Source organism: Quercus robur, chromosome 12 (assembly GCF_932294415.1).
Source record: "Quercus robur chromosome 12, dhQueRobu3.1, whole genome shotgun sequence".
NCBI lineage: Eukaryota > Viridiplantae > Streptophyta > Magnoliopsida > Fagales > Fagaceae > Quercus > Quercus robur.
In genome coordinates this window covers 872,068-884,738 of record NC_065545.1, presented here as the reverse complement: position 1 = coordinate 884,738, position 12,671 = coordinate 872,068, and the positions used below count along the sequence as shown (strand labels likewise).

General features: G+C 33.8%; 1 protein-coding gene and 1 long non-coding RNA gene across 2 annotated transcripts; one reads left to right on the top strand and one right to left on the bottom strand.

Annotated features, from left to right (window-relative positions):
* The first annotated feature begins 4,703 nt into the window (after positions 1 to 4,703).
* LOC126710075 (uncharacterized) lies at positions 4,704 to 6,874 on the top strand. The gene is made up of 2 exons (XR_007649572.1): positions 4,704 to 4,855; positions 5,459 to 6,874. It is a non-coding gene; the product is annotated as an uncharacterized LOC126710075 (long non-coding RNA).
* Positions 6,875 to 9,593: 2,719 nt separating this feature from the next.
* Positions 9,594 to 10,703, bottom strand: LOC126710157 (uncharacterized). Its single transcript, XM_050410535.1, has 2 exons — positions 10,253 to 10,703; positions 9,594 to 9,748 (listed from the first exon to the last, which is right to left on the bottom strand). The coding sequence occupies exons 1-2, from the start codon at positions 10,701 to 10,703 to the stop codon at positions 9,594 to 9,596; spliced, it is 606 nt and encodes a 201-aa protein (XP_050266492.1).
* Between the last annotated feature and the right edge of the window lie 1,968 nt (positions 10,704 to 12,671).

Below are 12,671 nucleotides of genomic sequence, written 5' to 3'. Positions count from 1 at the left end.
AGCCAGACATGTTGCTTGTCCTTAGCCAAAAAAATAAAACGTTTGATACCAATTAAATAATCATAAAGTTATTAAAATTAATATATGTAATCAATAGCTTTCTTTATATATATATATATATATATATATATATATATATAAATAATATAAACCGGTCAAAACCTCCTTCAGTACGTTGAAAACAAAAAAAGAGAAAGAGTCATAATGCCAAGCATTTAATGGCCTATTATTACAATACCTTTTCAAAAGTTTTCTTTCTGAATATATGTTACAAAAAATTGCTAACTGTTTGATCATTGCTATTAAACCAAATAGTAAACATTTGTGTATATATGGTAACATAAAATTATTCAGCAATAGCTGTACATTTAAATGCTGAAATTCTTCCATATATGACTTTATTATGTCATATTCAAATAAGATAATAAAACCAAATATGCTAGCAATTATGGTATTAATATTACGTTAATGTTCATAAAATTCCTTATTAAAACCATTGACAAAAGCTATTTATATTTTGAATTATATTTGAATTTCAAAATTTAGCAATCAACATATCTGACATTTAGGGATAACTGATACACATAAATGAGTATTAAAATAAATATAATATTTTTTATAAAAATATCCAACATATGGTGTAGTAAATATTTTTACAATAATAGCAACAGGTCAATAACAATAATGGTTGTTGTAAGTGTCATAAATTATTTTTCAGAATAGACATGTATCCTGATCTTTCATGAAAGGATTCTATACCTAACTATATATGAAAAGTTGTCTTAGCTCTAGCATGCAACTGTTTTTTGAGAAATGGTGAGAATTCTTTTGGAAAAAAAGGGAAATAAAATTATTTCAGAACCTCATTTATATTGATGAGTTAATTGTTGATTCTTTTGAATGCTAGGTAAGCTCAGTTGGGGTCATTGGTGCCCATGCATCTGTGAGCGGTTGAGTATAAACTCTTCTTTGAGAAATTAAAGATGTTTGTCTACTTAATCTCTTCTCGGCATCCAATATATATCTCTTGTGATAACCTTTGAAATTTTGAATGAGTTTCCAATCCCAACCGAAGAGAAAAAAGGAGTTTCAAGTCATTAATAAATCACAAACAATAACTATCATAGCAATTAGTGGATTGGAATCAGTAATATGCCCCTGAATGGTGTCTATATTGAGGGAGCACACGCGTCTGAAATCTATTTGTGGTTGTTCTAGGTGTGTAGATAGACCATTTCAATGAGTTGATTTTAAATACCAATGAGTTCATTATCTTAGTATCTTCAAAGTACAACTCTGTCATCTATTAAGATGCTTAGAATGTAGCAAATACCCTTGCCTAGCATGATATAAAGCATGTTAAAACTTCTTTTTTTGAGGAGTAGTCTAAGAATCTGATATTAATTATCTATAATTAACATGAGAAGTGGGCATTTAACAAAGCCTTTTGGTTGATGATATGAGTGATTTCTAACTCGTTACATAAGCTTTATGCTTCAAAGTTTATGACTTGCAATTACCAAGCTTGTGGCAATTAGCTTTGGCATATCAAATCCTAAGCATGTAAGAGTATTAGTATTGGTGGTGCTAAAAAGTAATACTAAAAAACATGCTGCAATGGTTAAGGGAAAGCAAAAAAATTTGGATGTTGACCTACAGTGCACAGCCAAAGATGGTTGTGCACTATAGCTAAGATGGTAAAAAATAAATATATATTTTATCAAAAGTTATATTATTTTATTGTGTTGGTGATGGTAGTGGTTGTTATTTATTGAAGTAGATATATAATTTTATTGTGTTGTTTATATTATTTTATTGTGTTGAATGCCAAAATAAAACCACTGATGTTGAGTGTTTTGTAAAGTAAGATGTTAAAATAGATAAAATAGCTTTTAGTGATAGCAAATTGCTAAATTTTTAGCACCACCAATGCTGATACTCTAAAACAAGTTAGGTTTAGATGATTTACCTTTAAATGCTTGTGTAGGTTGTTGTGCTTCCTTCCATGTTGGCATCTATATATATCTAAAAGCTAAAACGTAGCATTTATTGTTGCTACACTCATTTAAAAGATTCTCTCTCTCTCTCTCTCTCTCTCTCTCTCTCTCCATTTTTTATTCTTTCTTGCAACTCTACTTTGTATTGATGGATCATTGAGATTTTTAAAACTCTATTTTGTGTTCATATGTTTTGGTATTATATTTTTTTAGTTTCCCATTACAAGTAGTATATATCTTTATCTTATAGTTTTGGTTTGATTTTTTTTTTTTTTTTTGAGTTAATACTTGATTATTTTAGAAGAATTTGGATTTATATCAAAACACAATCTTGGCTATGCTAATAACATACCAGCATTCGGTCCATTTCAGTTTATTTTAGTCCACTTCATCATTTCGATTTGGTTCGGTCAACTTTAGTCCACTTCAGTCAATTTTGATCCAATTCAGTCTACTTTAATTCAATTAGGTCCATTTGGCCTACTTTGGTCTGTTCAGTCCCCATTTCAGTCCACTCGGTCTACTTTGGTCAATTTGATCATGTTCGGTCCATTCTGTCAAATTCGGTCTATTTGGTCTACATTGGTCCAATTTAGCCCATTCGGTCCATTCAGTCCACTCCAATCTATTCGGTCCAATTTGATCTATATGGTCCACTTAGGTCTATTCGGTCTTGTTTGATCCATTCAGTCCACTTTGTTCTATTCGGTCCATTTTAGATTACTTCGATCCAAGTTGGTGTACCTACAAAAGAATGGCAAAATACAAGTTTGGGTTGAGAATACTATTAATTATTTGAGCAATATCAATTGTAATTATATGATAAGTTTTGATTACCATAATAATCTCCTTAAGATAATGAGAATTTAAATAATAACTTTGAAACTAAAAAATTTTAATTGTACCAAAAGAAATTAGAAAAATATAATGCATAATAACAATAGTTAGAAGAATATGAACCATTTCAAAAAAGAATAATATCAATCAAAAACATTAAAAATTGCGGTGCCCGAGTCCAAGACACTTGATACTTGAGAACATTCTCTTGGGCCGTTGGGTTGACATTTTTGGTGAGGGACACATGAGAGAAAAGTGTGGAACAGCCTAAAAGAGTAGGCTTCAACTCAAAAATAGCTTAAGCCTTCTCAGGAAACATAAAGACAAGGGAAAAGAATTTAGAGTGATACTTAAGACCCTTCTCTTGGGCAGTTAGGTTGGCTCAAGAAGGTTTTCCCATTGTAGGAAATCTCATACCCATCAAAAACAAATAAATTGGGAAACTGACCCAAAACTTATCAAGTGTCTTGAGCTCGAGCACCACAAAAAAGATAAAATTATGAGTTTGAGATTTATATATATAAATAAATATATATATATATATATATATATATATTGGATTTTGAATAGGTACTCTCAACCCAAACATACCTTTTCCCTATATATAAGTACATAAAAAGGAACCAAAGTGGACATAAATGGACTAAATGGAGTGAAGTGGAACAAATGGATAGAATAGAATTGAATGGGAACAAGGTGGACCGAATAAGACCAAAGTTGATTGAATAGGACCGAATGGACCAATGTGGACCAAATTGAACCGAATAGGACCGAGTGAACATATGGACTGAATAAGAACAAATAGGACTAATTGGACCAAATAAGACCATATTAGACCAAATAGACCGAATAGGGTCATATATCGACTGAATAAGACCGAAGTGGACTAATGTGGACTAAATAGAACCAAAGTGGATGAATGGACCAAATAGGATCATGTGGTCCGAATAGGACTGAAGTAGATAGAATAGGACCAATGTTAACAGAATAGACCCAATAGGACCAAAGTGGACCAAATAGAACCAAAGCAAACTGAAGATGATAGAATGGACCAACTAGGACTGAATAGGACTTTTGAATATTTATCATTTTTATTACATTTTTAAGGCTCATATTTCTAATTTCTAATGTCTATTTTGTTTGTATTTTTTAACTTAAAAATAAAGAGTTTAGTCCAAATTTAATAAAACTTCATACTTTTCAACCAAAAAAATTAAGGAAAAAATGAATTTTTGAGCTAAAATTGAAAATGCAATCTACAAAAAGAATCAAATTTTAAGGCCTAATTAGTCCAAAATGGACAAAAGGGGACCAATATATACTAAGTGGACAAAATTGGACCGAATAGGACCAAAGTGGACTGAAGTAGACCTAATTGAACCAAATGGGATCAAAGTAGGCCTAATTGGACCGAATGGCATTTGTTTAATTTTTAGGGAGAAATTATCTTTACCAAATTTTAGAGAACAAATTATACATTATATTACAATTACAAAAATAATTATTTATTCTCATGCATTGAGTGGGTCTACAACTAGTGATTAATAATAACACAAGAGTTCCATGCAATCATTTCGAATTTTTTAGAGATATATTAGACATATTATCCCAATGTAATAGGCCCAAGCCCACTCTTGCTTGTACCAGTAGTCTAGGGTTTAGTCACCTATATATACTCATGTTAGAGTTTATTGTAACATAGGTTATTGTACTACTGTAACATCCTAGTCAGTTTTTTTTTTTTTTTTTTTTTTAAGTGTAAGGTTAGATATTTTTGGGAACACACATGCCCCACCTACCCATTCACTACCCACCACTCATCTCACACTATTACTTCATCACTTGGCCAGCCATCCCTTCTTCTTATTTTCTTTTCTTTTCTCTCATACACTCCTCTCTACTCTTATATCCTCTCTCACCGGTACTTCCACACCACCACCACCATTTCCACAATCTTTTTCCAGCAAGATCACTAGAAAATCCTTAAGAGCCTATAAGCCCCTTCACATCTTTTCTTTGAGGTAAAAATTTCTAATCTTTTGGTGGGTTTTACACTTTTGCTTGAGGTTATTTTTATCTAAGTTTTAATAATGTTACCCATGTGATTTATGAGCGTTGGAAGTGATATTTATGTGTTTATATGTATGAGTTTTGTATTGGTGTAATTATGTGATGAGTGGGTATATGGTTTGTGCTAATGATGACTACCTAAGGTTTATTTATGGTGGAAAATTTAGGGGTTTTGAGTTATAACATGTGATGGTTGGTAAATCTAATTTTTCCATTGTCATTGGGTTTATTTGGAATTAGCTAAAGTTCTAAATTTCTTGTCTTGGAGGATATTTTGATTTTGCTTTCATGAGTCTCTTAATGATGTAGTGTAAATTTTATGGAAGCTAGTCATAATATTGGAGATGATATTAAATGGGATCAACTTTATAAATTGGAGTTTATGCCTTGTAAATTAATTTGTTGAGAAACTTTGGAAGTGGGATATATTATTATTGATGAGGTTAAATACTTGACTTGTCTAATTAAGTGCTTATTTGGCAATTCCTAAATTGTGGCTAGATACAATTTCAAGCTCTATGCTTATTGTGATAGGTTTACTTGATATTGTTTAGGTTCTAGCTAATCTCCTTGGAGCTTGGAAAATTAGGCTTTTGCAGTTGCGAGGTAAGTAGCTTTTTAATGGGATTTTTGAAAAAAAAAACCATGTTGCATAAGTGTACACGCTTTTGGAAACTACCTATGGAAATTATATTTTTCCAAAAAAACTATTGTGCCGTAACCTTAATATATATATATATATATATATATATATGAATGATTATATATGAAAATGCATCATATTTGGTATCGCATTTGGGGAAATGCATGAATTGTTGATATGGAAAAATGAGCATCTTTTATTTAATCTTTCATAAGGAAATCATGGATTTTATGGTATATTAGAAAATTTAAAGATGCTTATCTTGTCTTGTTATGTGGGAAATTGATAGAAAATCTCTTGACAAGAATGAAGTTGAAAACCTTACAAACTTTATGGAAGTTAGATTATTCAAGATTTTTCTGAAATTACCTAGATATAAACTATGTGTTTCAAAGTATATGTAACCTGTGAGCTTTATGTGGTTTTAACACCATGCCATGTGTGATTTTCCGATGATCACCCAATTTGTTTTTCGTAGTTTTTGTGACAACGAAATCAGATCTAGGTCAGTGCCCTTTCACTTTGGATGACGCTTTCTTCCCTACTGCCCATGGGGGAAAAAGGTTCCTTGATTGTGTGTGGGTGAGGCTGCTATCCATGGGGCCAAGAGACCATATGCAAGAGAGGTCCTATTTGACTCGCTCTCTCTACTGCCCATGGAGGGAGAGAAAAACCTTAAGGGTATAGGTGAGGCTGCTGTCCATGGGGCCAAAAGCCTGCATACCAAAGAAGACAATATTATGCCAATTGTGAATGGGTGGATCTCCTGACCGGTTTATGTGGTAGTGTGGTATATTTGTGATAATTTACCTTATGTTATATTTTATGACTTTAGAAATTATATTGTTGGTGCTCACAGATTATAGTATATAGTTTCAAGGTATTTACTTTGAGAAACTGTGTGTTTCATTATTTAGTCATTCTTATCATATCATATTATTATTATTGAAAATGAAACTTGCATATCCCCCACCCCTATTAATTATGCTACTTACTGGGCTCTATCTCATTCCATTATTTTATAAACTTTTCAGAGTAGGCAACGATATTTTGAGACAGCTTTTTGGTGGCTAACAGTAGTTAGACTAACTATTGATGGAGGCTGAACTTTTGTAATGGAGATATTAGATTATGTACATCTTAGAATAAACTTGACTCATTCTTTTGTATATTATAGTGGTTGTGACATTATTCCCACTAATAGGACAGTTGATGATATGTAATTATTTATTCAGACCTCTATTCTTTTGTGGCCAATGGTCCTTGTAATTATTGCTTAGAGCTCTAACTTACTTTGAGAGTATATTCAATGGAATTATTATGATAATTCTTGATGTTGGTACTTGATATGATTTATGTGGATTGAATTGTCAAAAAGGAAACATCTACAGGTACTTGAGACATCTTTCTCATGCTTTGGACCCTTTGGGGTTTGGGGTGTGACAACTATACTCTTACATAATAAAGATGTAGCCCTTAAGGGATTCCTCCGTGGATGTAGGCCAACAAGGCTGAACCACATAACCCTCATATTCTCGGTGTTCATATTCTATACTTCTCTTTCCGCATCCACTCCTCAATATACAACATGGTATCAGAGCAAACTTTGTTCTTGGCATTAAACAACTATCTCTACGCAGCAAAGAAGTTTCCCATGTGCTCAACACAGATCCACCACAATGACACTACTTGCCAACAAATTTGGACTTCACAGCTTCACATGGCTCCCACGGAATTATCGTCATTGTCTCGCTGCCATGTCTTCGATCTCTCAAGCATGCTATGCCTCACCTTTTAGATATGTGCAAATCAAGTCTTCACTTGACGAAACCAACCCCAAAGACATGCTCCTCGGCCTCACATGAGGAAAACCCAGAAATCCGATCACCCGAAGCCTAACCACGAGCCTCCACGTGCTGCAGTTGGCTCCAAAAAATCTCCCACGTGCTGCCACAAATCTCGAATCTCGGATAGGATTATGGTCACACACGCCGCTCTGTCGAACTCATGGCCTGCTGATCTATAACCCGAGAAGTCCGGCCGTGAATCTCGCTCACATGCGCCTACATGCGCAACCTGGGTTTCTGGCTTCTCCTCCACGCGCCAGGGAACACTTACGCTCCAGCAACGCACCAAAGAACCCTTGCTGATGTCATCTGACATCATCAAATGACGTCATCATTCCACGTCAACAGCCACGCAAGCATGTCCATGTCAACCCTAGCCATGTTAGCGCCACATTATAAGATGACGTCAGCTTATCTGCAACCCGATCCGTGGCCCAACCCGGAAACCTAGAACTGACTCGAACTTTGACTGACCATTGACTTTGACTTTCGTTAATTTTGACTTTTGTGTTGACCTTTGACCAAAAGTTGAAATTTCTGAAAGGGCCTATTTTGCTCGGTTTTTCATGTAAATTCCAATTTTGGACTTTGTTTCTTCATTTGAAGTTTTAAAATTGGTCAATTAGCATATTCTTCATTGTGGTTTCTTCAAAGGCATTCTTCAAGGCATCTTTAAGGGATCTTCTCATGCTTATCCAATCTCAAGCTTTCATCGAGCTTCCGCCTTAAGTTTAAGGGAGGGTATTAGAGATATATTAGACATATTAGCCCAATGTAATAGGTCCAAGGCCACTCCTGCTTGTACTAATAGTCTAGGGTTTAGTCGTCTATATATACTCATGTTATGGTTCATTATAACACAAGTTATTGTACTACACTCTTACATAATAAAGATGTAGCCCTTAAGGGATTCATATTCTATGCTTCCCCTTCCGCATCCACTCCCCAATATACAACAAAATTAATAACTTAATAAATCTCAACCATCCATGAATTTCATCAAAAGAAAAGGGAAATTTACTGCTTTATTCAAGTCAATTAAACTAGAAAGTAAAACTCAAAGCCTAATTTATAAGTATGTCTGTCCGAATCAACTTAATCATAACAATAACTACAAAGATGCAACAGAAATCAATATCCACAAATAAATCTAAACTAATATTATTCTGCTCAATTCTGCCTATTATTGATGAGAAAGTTAATTGTTCCTATTTAGGAAAACCTGCTTTTGCCCTTGCTGCATGCTAGCTGTGTTCTACATCAAACTCATTTTAGCTGCTTTGTTTACCCCAATATCATTTTGTTGGTTTCCAAAAATAGGAATTGGGGGTTGTTGTATGCAATTGTGGAGTACCATTGGCAACTGTAGGTACTTGCTGGTGAAAGAACTGGTGCCTCGATGGAATCGGCCAGGCAGCATTTTTAGATGCATGTGTCGGGCTATTGACAAGAGCTAGAAACTCTGGGTTGTTGAGTGGGTGTAGCCCCGTCAACCGCATAATTTGTAGCTCATGCATAGAGATCTGGGAAAATCCATATAATATATTAGCCACATATTCCTTGTGAATGCAAAAACTTCATCGGAAAAAAAAAGTGAAAGCACTTCATGGCAAATCTATTTTGTTATATTCATCCACATCGTTTAAACACCAAATCCAATTTTCACAAACTTTATGGCCACCCAATAACCTCCATGGCATTTATTTTCAAATAAAGTATAAAACAATAATAACGCAAGTGACCAAAGAATTGCATAGTTTGAGCTTGACGACAATGGTAGCATACCTGTGTTTTCGTTATCTCATTCTCATCTCTTAAAACTTTAAGCTCATAATAAGATGTGCCACACTTTTTTTCCATTACCGAGAGATTCTCTAATAATTTAGAGTATGCAGCCTTAAGAACACCAACCTATATCAAACCATATAAACTTTAAAAACCATTAAAAAAAAAGTCACAGATATTTAAGGATGTAGATGGTGAGAGAGCTTAGTCATTAACAACAAACATAAAGCTTTACCTCTCTCTCAATTTGTTTCATCTCTTCTTCTTTTCTTATTATAGAGCATCTAGCTGATTCTGGATTTTCCATCATCCTAAGCCGACCACAATTCACAAACATAAACAAGAAACAAGTGAGTTGTGTAAAAATATTAAGAAACACACAGACCAAATCAGGTTAAAGCATTGAAGATGTAGTTACCTCCTAACATGTCTTGCCTCATCTCTGGAAGATCCACAAGCTGCTTGTTTGACTTGAGCTCCTGATCTTCTCTGCAAAGGAGGTAATGCTGGAATTTCATGTGGTGCTCCATAAACCTGACTTTGTGCCATAGGGAAATCACGACCACTACCTACAATAATTAAAAATCAATTATGACATTGTATGTTAGACACTAGCGCACGCACACACAGACAGTGAGTTATTTATTTTAAATAAATAAATAAAAATTTGAAAGGAATGTAGTCCTTTATAAAGCAAAATTAAGAGGGTGCTCACTGAATCCAACTAATTAAACTAATACTAATATTTATATTTATTATATATACAAACACAAAACAAGAAAATTTGTGCATAAACATATATTATAGTTAAACAGAAAGTAAGAGGGTGCTTCTGTTTTTTAATAAATTAGAATTATTTATTTATTGAAAAGAACCCCCTTTTGATTTATTTACGCAACGAGGCCAGAAAGTACAGTCCTAATCGCTCAAGCCACAAACAACACAAAAACACAGAGGTGCAGAGCAGAGCAATACAACTAGTCTCAAACAGAGACCGATATATAATAGCATTGATTGTGTTAACCATAAATAATAAAACTCATTGAATAAAAAAAAAAAAAAAAAACGTTTACCATTAGTAGTTGGAGGCTTTGACCTCTGCCACCTTTGAGCAACAGAGGCGCAAGCGCGTTGGAGCTGGTTTATAAGATATCCTCGCAGAGGAGGAAGATCCAACGGTGGAAGAACGAGCTCTTTGGACATTGACAACATGCTATTGACATCGGAGTTGGACTCGTCAGTGATCATGTCCTCATCTGGGTCCGAAACCAAGCACCCATCAGCAAACTTTACCGCTTCCTCCCACTCTTCAGAATCAGAATCTATGTCTATCACTGGCGGATTATAGGCCTGCTCTGCAGCCGAAGTTGTGGCCGAGAACTCCTCCATGAACTTCTCGAATCGCAACTCCGAGTTAGTCCGAGTTAAGTTGGTCTGAATCGAGTTGAACCAGTAGCAATCATCACTCGGAGGAGACCAGATGGAGTCTGCTCTTTCATCCTCTGAAAACACTAGCGAATTCATTGAAGAAGGGGAATACTGATACAGTAATACTAAGACGATTTTTGCTTTTTTTTTTTATTTGAGCTCTGTGCTTTGAATAACAGAGCGGTATTTAATATTTATAGAAGCGGGATTTCCTAACCGATTTTCAAAAGAAGAACCCACCGCCTTGCTGTTGGAATTTACAACACTATCCTTAACCTCTAAAGTAAAATTTGTTTTATCTTACAAACTTTTTTTTTTTATGGAAGGTTGTAATTTACAACTAATCCTTACGCAATCTAATTAACCTGATTTCCTTTTATGTTTAGGGGTAGGACAATTGTAGATTTAAATAATGTTTTCTTCAGATAATATAATAACGTAAGACCCATCTTAGGATTACTCTTTCTAATTTTCAATCATCCCTAGGTTAAGTTTTTTTAGAGATCACGTTATACGTTTGAAAAAAAAAAAAAAAATTTTGAAAGAGTGAGGTTTATTTAAAAGTTGAGAGGTTATGGCATTTAATTGGTCATTCACAACTGGAAGTCACATGTTATGGCATCTTTGCCTCAAAGAATTCCATTAGTACATTCTATGGAGATGGTAGAGGCCCTTGCAGCAAAATGGAAGGAGACTTTGAAGGCTTTTCTCCCAAAAAAAAAAAAAAAAAAAAAAGTTAGTGTTGATTTTGCACAAGATTAATAAATTTTTTGACATGATTCTAAAAAAAATTTAAAAAAAAAATTAGTGTACGAAATAAGGGCAAGAGAAGACCAATAATAGTATTAGTAGAAGTAATAAAAAGTAAAAACTAACATGTCCATTAAGGAAGTAATAACATTTGTTGACTATTCGACTCCAAAATTCAGGATTAACGTTTTATTGTTGTTGTAATTAATAAGAATTGAAGAGATATTACTATTGCATGGTAATTTATCTTCAATTCTTATTAATTACAACAACAATAAAATAATATGCAATAAAAACATTTTAAGTTCAAATTACTAATTTTTTAATTATATATAAAAAATTAAAATAAAGAAAAGAAAATTTAATTTAATAAAATGAGGTCATACATGCATTGGCAACATATCCATGCAATAGTGTGTGTACAGCAAATAATATACTTAGAATGCAACTCTAAAAGGTTGGTCTAATAATCTCAAGTCTCATATGATCCATGAGATCTGCATACAAGTTTCCTAGTCATCACCTTGGAAACCACAGATTTTTCACCCGATTACTATTCGATATGTATGGTAACAAGGGACTGCACACACCCATAAATTAGTCATGTTCTTTAAAAGCCCACCACCCACGTTAAAAAAGAAGAAAGAGCTTAAAATGCAATTCGCAGAGTTCAACAACATAATCTTTTTTTTAGAGAGTTTCAATTCGCTTTTGATAATATTTCTTTATCATCAAACTAAGACACCAATTGGCTTTTGGTGTAGGCGGAAATTGAACCCCAGATCTCTTCTTCAACCATCAGAGACTTTACCAGTTGAGTTGACTGGAACCTACTATTAACAGTATTGCTTGATTGCATAATTCATTTCCTTCGGTAACTATTACTAATAGCATTTCAACCACATATTATAAAAACATAACAAACTATAACAAGAACCACAGTTCTGAAAATGGCATCCCAGGAAACCTCTTTGCCAAATACCATACAGTAATCCTCCCGTAGACTTTACGAACCCATGCAACTTTAACCCAAAACAAAGCTTCTCTTTCCTACTTCCACTTCTTTCAATTAAAATCAAGGTGTTGGGCATTGTTAAAAGCTCACCTGACCTTCAAGGGTCATACTGTTAAGATCAGTTTAGTAACTTTAGTTTGATTGCTGGCAGTCCTTCGTTTTTAAAGTATTTTATTGCAGTCTTGAAAAAGCAGCAATGATCAATTTATATCTTGCAAGTTAATTCTCAGGGATGCCAATTTAAGTACAAGAATAACATCTACTGGCAACTTATATTTCAGATTAAAAACTACTAAATG